Genomic DNA, 14,174 nt, shown 5'->3' on the forward strand with positions numbered 1-14,174 from the left:
CTCAAACGTTCGCAATAAAACACAAATAATAATATTCAAAAATAAATGATAAAAGATACCGTAAATGTGGACCTATTTACATATGCGTTTATTTTGGTTTATTACGGCCAAAACTTGACGGCACTCTGGTAGCACTGGCGTATCGGACACTACTTTTGTCGACTCTGGCAGACTCTGTATAGTTTACTGTATATTTATATAAATAACATGTAACTTGTAATCTTTATATAAATAAAAATATTACTGCAGCGGCTCAATCTGTGTATTTTTTTTAATTTCAATAAAAAATCTCCTAATTATCTAAAAAAAAAAATATTTTTGTATTTTCAATTAACTACTAATGGTAATATTTTTAAATAAGCTTAATATAAGTACTTTAGTCGCTGCAGTAATATTTATTGAATCAAATAATGGTCAATTACATGTTGAATTATATTATACGAGTGATCGATGGACAAGGCACCACCGGCCATCGTCTTCTAATCGAGGTCCGCTAAAGAACGTACTCTCCTCCGCCTACGTCATGTGAATACTACCAGAGTGCCGCCTAGTTTTGGCAAAAATAAATTAGTCCCCACAATAGGTCTTTTTCTGTTTTTTTATGAATGCGTAGCTGAAGTCATCGCTATTATTATTCATTAACTTATTATCAACTATTAAATATCGCGCGATTCAATAAAAACGAGCGAAATTTAGTTTATATTCATAGTGCTATTATTTATAATGGTTAATACGTGTAGGATTATAATGATATATGCGTGCAAAACGGCATCACCAATATTCATTCGTAATATGCTTCCCAATCTTATTCGCCATCAGATTAAACGATCTAGGTGGGAACGTTTTGCAAGAAGAGGTTCTGTCTACATAAGGTGACTAGACGTGCTTCTCAAAAAAAGTATCCTTCTTGAACAAAAATTTCCAAAAATACATTTTTTTGAGTTCTCGTAGCAATTTCTCATCAAAAAAAATTATCTTTTTAAAATAAATCCTAGAAAATAAAATAAAGAATGTTTCGTGTCACACTGCACTTCAAAAATGAATAACAGGGATGACGAATCAACGAATGTAAATAGAGAAATATTTGTGTGGAAGCAATGTTGCTGAATAATTTTTTCCACGAGTGCTGTATAATAATAAAAGATATACTCAATATTGATAAACATATATTGTGAAATAAATCACACGTTGACACATTGTACCTTGGTGAATTATACATTATATTTCTGTTTTAGGAAAACCATTTTATTAAAAAACTTCAATTAATAAAAATATATATGGCTTCCTCATAAACAAATACAAAGTCGTGATGTCATGTTTTTAAAAAACCCATCTACACCGCCCCTCTGTCACAGACTGTCACAATTCCGCTGACCCTTTTCCCCCCTAAACATGTGACATAGTTTATGGAAGCCGTCTTTCGAAGCATTTTAAACTATTTTTACTTTATCTCTTTTTCACAATTTTAATAAAACAGTGTACCTAAAATAATAATAATATATAACAAAGGTTTTTAAAATATATATCCGATGTGTAATAATTAAAAGTAAAATGTGCTGTCACTTAATTTCTGTGAATAGTCAATATTTGTGGTGTTAAAGCCAAAGGGCGTGCTTAGCGATGTCCGGTGAAGTAGATGGGCTGAGCCCTAAAGTCGTAGTTTTAGGAGGTAAATACAATTTTAATCACCTTTATTATATGAAAATAACACTATAAACAAACTACATAATCGTTTAAATCGTTAATTTCAATATGTATTAATTAGTAATAATTTGTGGTTAACTAATCGATTTACACTATTTTATATTCATTAGTCTAATTATTTGTTAAATGTACAGTATTTATATTGGAGAAAAATATATTTCGACAGTTTAAACTACATATTGTAATGATTTATCATAATTGGTTAGTATTATGCACTCTTATGTGATTATAATATTGTTTACAGGATGTGGCTTTATCGGGCGTAACCTCGTCGAATATTTGGTTATCAATAACTTGGCGAGTACAATACGAGTAGTTGATAAAGTCCCACCGCAAATAGCGTGGCTTAACAAAAATCATGCGACCATTTTTGAAAATCCAATTGTGGAGTACAAGAGCGCCAATCTGATCATTCCTGGTAAGTATTATAGATTTTTTATTTACAGATTTTTGTCCTTTCTGTGAGATAAAAATCAACTCAATATCTTATTTGCGAAAAATTACAGTTTAAAATAAAATGTGAATGTATGTTAAATGTTCTCTTTTATGCGTTTCAGCATCTTGTGCTGCTGCATTGGAACCGACGTCGAATGAAACATGGGATCTGGTAGTGAACTGCGCTGGAGAAACTAAATCGGGGCAAAGTGACGGTATCTACAAAGAAGGGATATTGACTTTGAGCGTTAACTGTGTGAAGGAATGCGCTCGTTTAAAGGTGAAGAAATATATCGAGATTTCTTCTGGATGTATGAATAGCAGTGAAAAGGTATTTGTAAAATATTCAAGTAAGAAAAATTATGAATTTATTCTCAAAATTGTTATTCTTGTTAATAGCCTCATAAAGAAGATGATTCAATGAATCCTTGGACGATCAACGCAAAGTGGAAAAGCCAAGTGGAAACTGAATTGAAGAGCTATTCGTCAAAATTAAATTATACGATCCTGAGACCGGCTATTGTGTACGGAATCGGTGATCGTAAGGGACTAAGTGAGTTTTATATTTAAATCATTGACCTAGAAGAAGAATGAATCACAAAATTAATAGTTTTTTTCCAAATTTGAATAATAATAAAACATCTGCATCTTGATTGAGATAAATAATAGGAACAAGCGACTCTTGTGAGATTTGCAAGCATTTTAAATTATGCTGCTTGCAACTTTATCCTTCTCTTACTGTACGTGTGAAAACCCTATTTTCATTCAGATAGCAATCGTATTTTTTCACTTGCATCTACAAACAAAAGCCAAAGATTACACTAATCCATTTTAAGGCTTAAAACAATTTATATATTAGTTAAAACTATCTTCAAAAAAAATGAAGATATTTTAGTTGTGAGTCTTCTTCCAAACTATTGATATGATAAATATGTAACAATATATTATGCATAAATTTTAACATTTTTAGCTCCGAGACTTTTAGTCGGCGCAATTTACAAGCATTTGGGTGAGATGATGAAGTTGATGTGGACGGCCGAATTGAAGATGAACACCATCAGCGTTTTAGATCTTTGTCGAGCTATTATGTTTGTGTTTGAACGTAAAGAAGCTGTCGGGCAAACTTATAATGTCGTCGATAAGGGTGACACCACTCAGGGGAAAATCACCGAGATTATATCAAACATGTTCAATATCAATCACGACTATTGGGGTGTTGCAATGTCGAAACTAGCGAAGGTTAGTAAAGGCTATAAAAAGTATATATCAATACAGTTTAAAAGCAAGGACAGTATCCTCAAATTTTGTTTTAGAATATTTTTTTTATTTTCTTGTATGAAAAAAGTATCTATCTATAACCTGTTAGGTTATGATGGTCTTAATTTAATTTAAATAAATATAATTCTTTATTCTTAATTATTTAAGATTATTCCTATTGAGCTTACTTGAAGCAATTATGCACGATCAAGTTCAATATGTTATATTTATACGTAATAGTACTCTAAACATTTCTTAATGTTACAATGAATTTTGCAGACAGGAACTTTCCGGAATTGATTATTCCAGACAAAAAAATATTTTTAATATATTATTAAAAAAAAATGAAGGCGAACATTTGGATTGTTGAATTTTTAAATAATGAGTTCAATGTAGCAATAAACTTGAATTAAATCCAAAGAATCAATATTTTTTATTTTGTGAATATACGCAAAAATACGACAATATAGAGCTCATCTTAATTACTTTTCTCCATTATTGAAAACATAATTTTTATCTAAATCCCTTCAAAAGGATAAAACAATAGTAGTGACATGTAATAAAATTAATCCCTTGCATAACTTTTTTCTATTGTCTTGCCTAAATGGCCTATTTTCATTACTACATAGTTTTACGCAGAGCTGTGGAGTCGTTGATAATTTTTCCCGATTTCAACGTTTCGATAAGATAATCTTAAAATATTAAATTTATTTTAAATTATTCTATTTATTTATTTTGTGAGTCAGATGATGTGTTAGCGAATTAGGTGTGAAAGTAACTAGTAAATACATACTATTTCTAATATGTCATATATAAATATGACCAGTGTAGAAACATGACTGTGGATGTCGTTCGTTTAGATTAGTGCCGTGCCATTGTATGTGTCCACGTGTGACCACTGGCGGTTGTTGGGTATTTGATTAAGTGCATAAAAACTTTTGTTTACTTCATATTACCGACTTAAAACGCATGGCGCACAACGAACAATTAAAAAATTATTGTTCTGGGTCGAAACATTAATGCATATGTAACTATAGTTCTGAACAGTTATGACTAGAGTTCTTAATCAAATATTCGAATTATTTGCCCTATATTGAACTCAGTGGCGTAGCTAGGGTATGTGCCGCCCAGGGCGATCCTTAAAATTGCCCCCCCCCCCCCCCGTTTTTGCAGGATCATAAAATAAGCATTTCTTAAATTAATAAATTGGTTATTATTAAGCTCTTGTTATTCGTGGATTTATATATGTTTTAGTGCATTCAAAGTTAAGAACCACACTGGACGATCCCATCGCGAATATGCCGCCCCCAAGCAAGTGCCGCCCGGGGCGGCCCGCCCCCTCCCCCCACCATAGCTACGCCACTGATTGAACTAGATGAATATTCGAATATTCGTTTATTATTATTATTATTTATTTTTATTATTATTTTCTCGAATGAAATTTAAAAAATCTTAAAATGCAACGATTTGTATACTTGAGCAATACAGGTGCCACTTTAAAATCCATGGTACTTTATACACCTTTATTTTGTTTCGAAATGTGAGATAAAGAGACGCTTCTTTTCAACAAAAAAATGCTTTTACGCATTCGAAAAATTTGTAAATAGAATGTTTATCGGCTGTATCTACTATGACCGAAATTTGCGGAATTCGTTTGTTAAACGAAATAAAATGTTGGAAAGGCCCTCCCTTTATTATTGTTTAACGCTCATCTCAAAAATAGGTGTGCATTGCAATTTTTTGTAAAGTTCCTGCTTCGTTTTTTTTTTGTTGTTTCAAGACAGATTTTATTTCAATCAGTTCAATAATTTGCTTGCGGTTAATTTATCTCTAATTATTTCATTTACATGCAAATCTGCACAAAACTAACGCCGACACGGATTCGATCTTTATGTGTATAAAATTGGTTCCAAGCATTAGCTATTGTATATAATTATAATAAATTCGATAAAACTATGTATTTTGCTAAATTAATTCAATAACAGCTGATCTTAATTCCGGTGATTTTAAAAAGCTGAAATGACGTTCCTGATCAAAAAGTATTTAAAATAATATATTGAGCATTCTTCTTTTGACACCCTCACTGATCAGTAATTTGTACAAAATTGTGTTATACATATTGTATGAAATTCAAAAGGTGACGAGTGTCATTACTCATATTTCTAAATTTCATTCATAGTTGTTTGCGCAGTATTAAGACCAAATATTGAGACCAAAACTCAGCTTTAAATATATATCGTACTATGTAACATAGTTTATTATAATCAATTATAAAAATTATTGTTTAGCAAACATTGAAAAATATTAATTTTATCGATTTTTAAAATTAAAATTAACAATATCTAATACACATATTTATCAGATATTAGTGTTTAATTATAAATATAAATATCTTACCTTTGTGGCAAAAGTCTTGATGTTTTTATTCGTAATGTTAACAGTGTTACTGTAAATAAAAGTCAGGAGCAGCGAAGTTTAGAATCTTGTGAACCAAAAATGTGTTTTCTTACAAATCTTACCCTTTAACGACTCAAATTAGTCTATGTCGTCTGGCTTGTTAGTTGAATCTTATACTGAAAGAAGTTTAATTACTCCATTGACTGATAAATGTGTTAAACGCTAATTATCTTATGTCAGCAGCTATTATGTTGTATAATAAACCTTTCCACGATGATTTTAATATAGTGCACTGTCATTAAAAGTGTATAGTACTAATTATTGTACAAAAAAATTGCAGATATTCATATTTTTGTAGTGATATTCGGTACATAAATGACTGATTATTATTATTAGTATGTTTTTTAATCATAGGTGGATTTAGATTCTATCATTGACGATGTGAATGATAAGCATTTGGCATCTTGGGCAAATGCTTGTTCTGCAGCAGGCATACAAAATACACCACTAGATCCTACAATGACTCCGGAACATTTGCTGAATAAAAACATCTATCTTGACGGCTCAAAAATTGAAAAGTTGGGTTTTCAATTCGAGATTGAATGTCTGATGGAAGAAAATCTAAAAAAGGTTAAATTATTATTATTAAATTCATACACATGAAAAATTATTATTAAATATTATTTTTAATTATTTCAGATTGTGGACGACTTTGTAGCTATCGGAGTCTTCCCGAAATCTTTGGCGAATCTATAAATTTTCAAGAATGCTGTCTTATGAACCCCGAGTGAATTTATTTTTTAACTAAGATGAAATTTTTTATATATTATATATATATGTATAAAAACATGTAGTAATCAATGTCAATTTATTATATATGCAAATAGGTTATTATGGAAACGGTGTAAGATTTTCATGACTGCTTCGTGCCGACTGGTCAACGGGGATCAATTATAAATTTTATATATATACACAATGCTTATTGCAGTGTAAGATGTTAATATTTTATATATGGAATCTATACATATTCATGAGTTTTTTCCCAAAGTTATCAATTTTTTTTTAAGACGGTTTAGCGTATATGAGCGATGTTTCTGTATTGAATTCTTTCTTATGTATCAAGTATGATTTACCAGTGACTTAATTAATTTTAAAAACTTATGGTCTCATTTGCGTTATTTGCAAAATTTTATGGTCTCATTTGCGCAAGTCTGAACTGTACGACTAGTCAATATAGTTAGTACGAACTAACAGTTAATTTAATATGAAAAAATGTGATAATTTATTTTCGGCCTACTAATATTTAAAAAATGTATCACGGTACATTCCTAAATGTGCGTTCCTAAACTTTTGTAAAAAAATTGCTCAATAGTTTCGATGCATACCGTAAAATGTGCCAATTTAATATAAGTCAATACAGAAAGCTTTGTTAGTGACCAGAGTCTATTGATTCTTCAGTCAGTGTTGATTTGCAATAGTTTCTTTTTTGTGTATTTGAAATTTTATAATGTTGTTGATGAATTACGGATCAAATCCAAGGTGTCTGTCTAAAATGTGTCGAGTGAAACTAATAATATAAATCTACGGTGCTTATGATAAAAAAATTACATGTAATGTATAAATGTTTAATGTCCCTCCGATATGATAATCAAAAGATATAGGTGAATATTTGAATTGATTGTATCCCACTGCAAATATACAGTGCCTATAATAAATATAAAATTTGCTCAGTATATTTTATTTTTTTATATACTTTACCTGTGTGCCTATATATCCCAAATAGATAGGAAACGCCAATACACAATAATGGAAACAAACAAAAAGAACAGGTGTAATGAACACGCACAATACACCGCAGTTATTACTTTTAAACTTTTACTTAGTAAATGGTGTTAATATAATCTTGATACTTAACAAATGTTACAAGAACTGGCAAATTCAAACTGTTGTTGTGTGAAATGTGGAGTCTTAACCCCGATATTTATATACAAATCTGGTAGATCATTTCAGAATTTATATACGTTTTTAATATCTTACATTATTCGGTAATATAAATATGAGAAGCAACACTCACAGATTATATAAACTTCTGCTTTTGGTTTGCATCTTATAAACTTTTGGACAGATTTTAAACATTCTGTTTTTATAAAATAAAACAATATTCGAACAGAACATAAAAAATTCGATCAATACTTTTTAAATTTAATTATATATTATTTAATTTAATTATGTTTTAAGTAAAAATTCTATAATATAAATCCTTTAAAAAAATATTCAACGAAATGATAATTTTTATTATTATAACATTTTGTATAGTAAAATTTATATTTTTTAAAGATCTATTATGTTTGGTTATGTAATATAATTTTTTTTTAAATCATGGCATAATTTTAAATAACTTTTAGAAAAATCGATTACAAACTTACTTATTGATACGAAAAAATGATTTACAATAATAAACTCATTACTAGTATGTATCAAAATCTATTAAAAAAGAAAATAAAATCAACATCTAATTTAAAGTAAATGTAATTATTAGTGATTTACAGAAACAATATTGTTTTTAATGTAGCAGGGGAGGTTTTAAGCTATATAATAAATAATCAAATACTATGATTTAATAGTTTTTATTAAAATATTTATACAATCATATAAAAAGGCACATGGAAAATAGTTTATCGTAATACAGATAATCAGTCATATTAAATATAAAAAAATGAAATGATCAATCATAAGCTTCTTTTACAATCGATTCGTTTTATTACTTTAAAACATAATACACATATCTACAATGTGTTCATAAACATTTCTTAAACGGTACGTATATGTACATGTATTGACGTATATCGAAGGCTTCCGAATAACACGTTCTAGGATGTTCGTAAATAATAATAATGGCACATTAAAATTACTCAAATATCACAATTTGACAAAACGATTGCCACATAAATATTAAACACATAACAAATCTATACAAGCTATAAATTATTTACAATTATTATAAAATAGACTATTCAACATAAACGACGTATTTTATACAAACTCACAGTTAGTAACTATACACGAGCTTTGATTGGCAAGGCTATCGGGCATACTGAACAATACGAGGAACTTACACAATTCCGAGATTAAAGAGATTTTGTTTACGTATACACTAAGAATAACTTTTATAATACACAAATGTTCAGAAATAGAGCTCAAAGCATAGTCTCGCCTCCAGGCAATGACATTTGGTGTCCGTGGTGCGATCTGGGCTTGCGGTAGCTGTTGTGGTGCGTGGAATACTTGCTGTGAGAGTGAGGTCTCTTCGGTAGAGAGTGCATTTGAGGCGTCGAATAGTATTGAGTTGGAATTTGTTGAGGTACGCATATCATCGGTGGCGGTTTATACGTAGCCGGTCCCATTTTGCTGAAGAGGCACTTCCACGATTGAAGAGCTTTGGGAGACATGACCCATAAGGATGTCAACACGCCCAAGATTTGCAGCATGAGTATCCTTAGCAAGAATACCCATAATGCAGGCTTGGGTGCTATGCTAGCCGTCGGCGACGGCTCAACGGCCGCTAGCCAAGAGTCTCTGTAGATGTATTCGTAGATCCAACTGGCTATGATGCACGAAGTCGGAACTATGTAAATGACTGCGAAGATTCCAAGCCGGACCAGGTTCACGTCGTCTGCTGGATCTTTCCTGGCCATGGGGTTCGTCGTGGGCAGAGCTGGCACTGTAGACGGATGAGGCGGCGCAAAAAGTGCTCTGAATCCTAAGATCAGTAGAAAGCATCCCACACATAGGTAGATCAGGTGTGGTATTATTACCAGGAGCAGCAGGGAGCGCGTCGACTGGTTTCCCACAAAACAGGTGCCTGAAATTGAAAAAAAAGTTTTTTAAAAACGAGTCTGGTTGAAAAGTGGAAGGGAGAAGCTCGTGCTATCTAGAAAAAGGCAGAATGCCGTGTAACATGGTTCACGGCGACGAGAGGCAATAAATTAGTCGCGGATGATAAAAACCTGGACGCGGTATGACGAGAATGAAATTCCAACCATCAAATGGTCCTATAAGTTGAATGGAGCGAATGACTTCATCTCATCGAGTTAATGATGTAAAGATACTCCAATTTGATGCAGGGACGTCATTTGAGGGGGGCAGGTTTAGCCGGGAAAATGCATGTAATTTAATGAAATACTATCGAAATGGTAAAACCACAAAACTGGAAAACTTTTGCCCTCCCCTTCGGAAAATGCTGAAATCGCGTCCCTGATTCTAAACCATAAATTCTCAAGTTAATCCTTAAAAAAAATCTAAAAAAACTGTCTCGAAAATATTTTGCAAAATATGTTTATTTTCGTGAAATCACATCGGAATATATTTTCACAGGTAGATATATATTTTTACTAGTAAAAATATAATTTATTTGGCAGGTGCTAGTAAAATTATATGATTATATAGATATTTATCATTATTTATTTACATTTGATTTAATAATGTTACGGTCAATGTGTATTTTTCAATGAAGTTATATTTTAACTAGTGAAGTCAAAATACATTTTCACCAGCAGATATATATTTCTACGGCTTTGGCGTTAGTATGCTGCTCTAAAATGTATATAAAACACAATTTGAAAGTTGCGTAACGTCCATTAACCAAACCCAACTTGAACTAATGAAAGTTTTAAAACTAACTACAGTTTTCATCTCTCAGGAGAAAATAAACGGAAGAAGCACAGAATTCTACAGACTTGCTCCATAGTTTGTCTGATATTACACTATGTTTTAAAAATATTATAGCTATCCTTACCGATATTACTATCGATTTCTGATATGAGAATCAAACCGAATTTTGGTCAATAGGAGGGCGCAAAAACAATTATCATTTCTCAGAAGTCAAAAATCCTCGTCAAAAGCAATAAAATCGTGACGTTACCATCGCAGTGGGAACAATGACATATTTAGCTGAATACAAGTTAAAACTTAAATAAATACAATGCCTCTGTCGCTTCCTGTGTATATTATCTGATAAGCTTCATAAAGTACGTTAATTACATATGCTCATATATATATATATATATATATCTGTACGCAAAACGACCGCAAATCCGTCCAGTTCTTTGTGCATTAAGTCCGATTCAATGGGCGTCATTATACTTCAAGACCCGCTGAATAGCCGGTCGTGAAACGTGTGAAAAGCACAAAGGGCCAGACGCATCGCGGCGCTGAAGCAGCTGAAAGGGAGAAGCCGGAATATATCGCACTTTTTTGCATCGCCAGTGCAATTTCGATTGTTCGTGAGTGCATTCAGTGGCCGGGTCTCCATTATTCAACTTCCTCTCGGTCCGCCACCAAAGTAATTCGGACACAAAGGGCCAACCCTTGCCCGCGCATATAATTATTGTCGACAAAGACCGGGTGCACAATGGTAATCACGCGAGTCGCGTGCAATTTTACTCCTGAGATCGAGATGCAGAAGAGAGAAGGCAATCAAAAATAAATGTGGTTTCGTGGCTAACAGATGCAGCAGATTCAATTTTATACTCAGCTGGACATAAATAGATAGGTACACATAAATATTTCGCTAATTGACCAATGTGTATGTTATGTTCTGCTAAAACTCACACATTGCGCTCAAATCAAAGTGAGTCATGCTAAAATGACATTACCAGCTTCATGAAAAATTATAGTTATTGTTAAACAAATCGCAGTTTCGGAGTATTATAGTAATATACAAGATAAAAGGTATAAAGAATAACGAAAGTTGGAGAGAACGTGTCGTAAAACAAACATGTGATCAGTTTGAATAATGTAGAGGTGTTGATTATGCCAGCGTTTCCAAAATTACGTTCTACTAAACACTGACTTATTGTTAAAAAATTAACGCAAGGAGATTTCAGAACTTTTTCTGATACAGCTATGATTAAGAATAAATATAAGCAAAAAAATGTACCATCTTTAAAATCTAACACTTTACCTACCGGTCACATCAATTGGCGCTCTGAGCGTGCCGAACATTAAATACTGCTGACGCCATTTGGCGTCTTTTGCATATGTTTCCATGTTAAATTTAAAAAATATGTTTAGTGTTTTATTTTATTTTTTTAAGACATGATTAAATATATGAATGAATTTAAATTTTATTTTGAAAAAAAAATATATTTAGACATATATAAAGAGAAATTTAAAAAATATTAATTTACATTTATTTTGTATTTCTTCAATTTCAATCTTAATAACATGTTTAGAAAAATTAGACAGTATCAAAAGATACATAAATTTAAATAAGAAGCTAACATTTGCGCAGATTCGCGAAAAAGTGCCGGCATTTGGCGTAAGTCTAATAGTGAAATTGCCGGTCGGTAAAGTGTTAACCCTAAGAACGAAGCAAAACGGAAGTATGATGAAAGTTATTTAAATCGAGTCGCTAAAAAATCTAAACAGATGATTACAGTTCCTAAACTGCGTTAGTTATTACATTTGCATTTAAAAGTAAAGATTATTTAATTTTGTAAAAGATATTGTATCGTGTATCTTATACGAAGAGGCTGCTAAAAATAGATGCATGACAATCTAATAAGAATATTTTAAGATATACGAAAAACGACGATGCTCGACATATTTCACGATCGCACGCCACGCGAAGAGTGATTTGAGAAAAGCAATTAAATTTATTTATTTTAATTTCCCCCACTTGCCACGTGAAATCAGCCATGGAATGCAAATATTGGATTAGGTGATTCTATCTATACTAAAAAGTAACCACAGTGTTCCGATAGTATTCATTTAAAAATCCAAGATAATAGATGAAATAAACACAAGCTGCTGCTATTGCCGCAAATATTTTTCTTTCAGATAAATTATTATTTTACTTTTATAAAAGTAAAAAACATACGTTTGGAGAAGCAGGTGGGAGCATTTGCAGCCCCTTGAATTTGAAATACTGTGAATCTAATGAAGAAAAATTAAAAAAGAACGACCACTGACTAGCCAAATTTGCCCCCTTCCTGGAAAAAGCTGAAATGACGTCCCTGATTCTAAACTGAAAATTCTCGCGTTCCTCAACACAAAAATTAAATAAATCTATCCTGAAAATATTTTTTTAAATATGTCCTATCGATGCAATCATATCGGAATACATTTTCACCGGTAGATATGTATATATTTTTACCGGTGATTACATACTTATCATTATTTATTTATATGCGATGTACAAATGTTACAGTGAACGAGTATTTTTCAGTACAGTTATATTTTCACTAGTGAAGTCTAAATACATTTTCTTTAATAAATATATATTTCTACTAGCGAAAAAATAATTTAACTGATAGGCGCTATTGAAATTATATACTGCTCTAAAATGTCTATAAAACTCAATTTGACAGCTGCGTAACATCCATCTGCTGTTCAAACCCAAACCTAACCTAAGCGTATTAACCAAATCCAAACTGACCTTATGAAAGTTCATTAGATCAAGTCCAAAATACACAGTAAGTAAACTCATCTCGTACGGTAAAATAAGCAGAAGATGAAATACAGACAGATGTCGCATCAAGCATATTGCCCCATAGTTTGTTTGCATTTCGATATTACACTTTTAAAAGTATGATAGCTCTCTTTATATTACTACGGATTTTTATATGAGTGTTAAAGTAATTCAAATCAAATTTTGGTCAATAGGAGGGCGCAAAAAACAGTTATCACTTCTCAGAAGTTAAAAATTCACGTCAAAAGTAATAAAATCGTGTCGGCGCCGTTGCAGTGGGAACGCTCGTTACCGAGCGTTCCCACTGCGACGACGCCGAAACGATTTTATTGCTTTTGACGTGGATTTTTGACTTCTGAGAAGGGATAATTGTTTTTTGCGCTCTCCTATTGGTCAAAATTCGGTTTAGATATGCTTCATTGGATTGTAATATTGTTATAGAACCGATAAATCGTAATATTGTTATAGAACCGACCCCCCTCCCCAAAACCAGTGACATAATTTATGAAATGCTATGAATCTTAATAAAATGAAAATATTTTAAAATACGACCACTGACTGGCCATTTTTTGACCTCACTATAATAAGCTGAAATGAGGTCCCTAGTTCCTTTTCTCAAAAGTTCACTGTTTTGGAACACATTTTAACGCAAATGATTCAAAATTTTACGCATTTATTATTCACGTGCGATATATTAGATTTAACGTAGCATAAAAATGTATTAAAGCTCAGCGTGTATCTCACATTCCTGGGCGTTTAACTCTTTTTAGCGCCGCCGCTAATTGGGACCCCACGGGCGCGGGGCGGATAGGTTTTCGCGTCGAAAACGAGCCAGAGGTCGCAAACCAGTTTCGCAATTATCGTGTCAACAAGACAGCAACAACCTGATTTACGGCTCGAAACGCTAGAC

The 14,174-nt window shown here is 32.0% G+C and overlaps 2 protein-coding genes across 2 annotated transcripts in view; one reads left to right on the forward strand and one right to left on the reverse strand.

Moving 5' to 3' along the window:
• The first annotated feature begins 1,515 nt into the window (after positions 1–1,515).
• LOC148239334 (uncharacterized) lies at positions 1,516–7,526 on the forward strand. Its single transcript, XM_088190190.1, has 7 exons — positions 1,516–1,669; positions 1,949–2,122; positions 2,262–2,470; positions 2,539–2,692; positions 3,110–3,378; positions 6,208–6,423; positions 6,493–7,526. Exons 1-7 carry the CDS (start codon positions 1,621–1,623, stop codon positions 6,547–6,549), a joined length of 1,128 nt encoding a protein of 375 aa, XP_088046316.1. The 5' UTR covers positions 1,516–1,620; the 3' UTR covers positions 6,550–7,526.
• An 880-nt stretch (positions 7,527–8,406) lies between these two features.
• The window catches only part of fz4 (frizzled 4), a 77,602-nt gene continuing 71,834 nt past the window's right edge, over positions 8,407–14,174 (reverse strand). Inside the window, exon 3 of the mRNA XM_088193591.1 lies at positions 8,407–9,655. Within this exon, the coding sequence (XP_088049717.1) occupies positions 8,991–9,655 (665 nt within the window). The 3' untranslated portion in view covers positions 8,407–8,990. The remainder of the gene's footprint in view (positions 9,656–14,174) is intronic.

This window comes from Plectrocnemia conspersa, unplaced genomic scaffold (assembly GCF_051122295.1).
Source record: "Plectrocnemia conspersa isolate PC_06_02 unplaced genomic scaffold, ASM5112229v1 ptg000001l, whole genome shotgun sequence".
NCBI lineage: Eukaryota > Metazoa > Arthropoda > Insecta > Trichoptera > Polycentropodidae > Plectrocnemia > Plectrocnemia conspersa.

What these genes read in the sequence shown, in the direction of transcription:
- LOC148239334 (XM_088190190.1), top strand. Translation starts at nt 1,621, where the DNA reads ATGTCCGGTGAAGTAGATGGGCTGAGCCCTAAAGTCGTAGTTTTAGGA. An exon ending in GTATGAATAGCAGTGAAAAG is followed by an intron (nt 2,471 to 2,538) that starts GTATTTGTAAAA and finishes TCTTGTTAATAG; the next exon opens with CCTCATAAAGAAGATGATTC. An exon ending in TGGAAGAAAATCTAAAAAAG is followed by an intron (nt 6,424 to 6,492) that starts GTTAAATTATTA and finishes TAATTATTTCAG; the next exon opens with ATTGTGGACGACTTTGTAGC.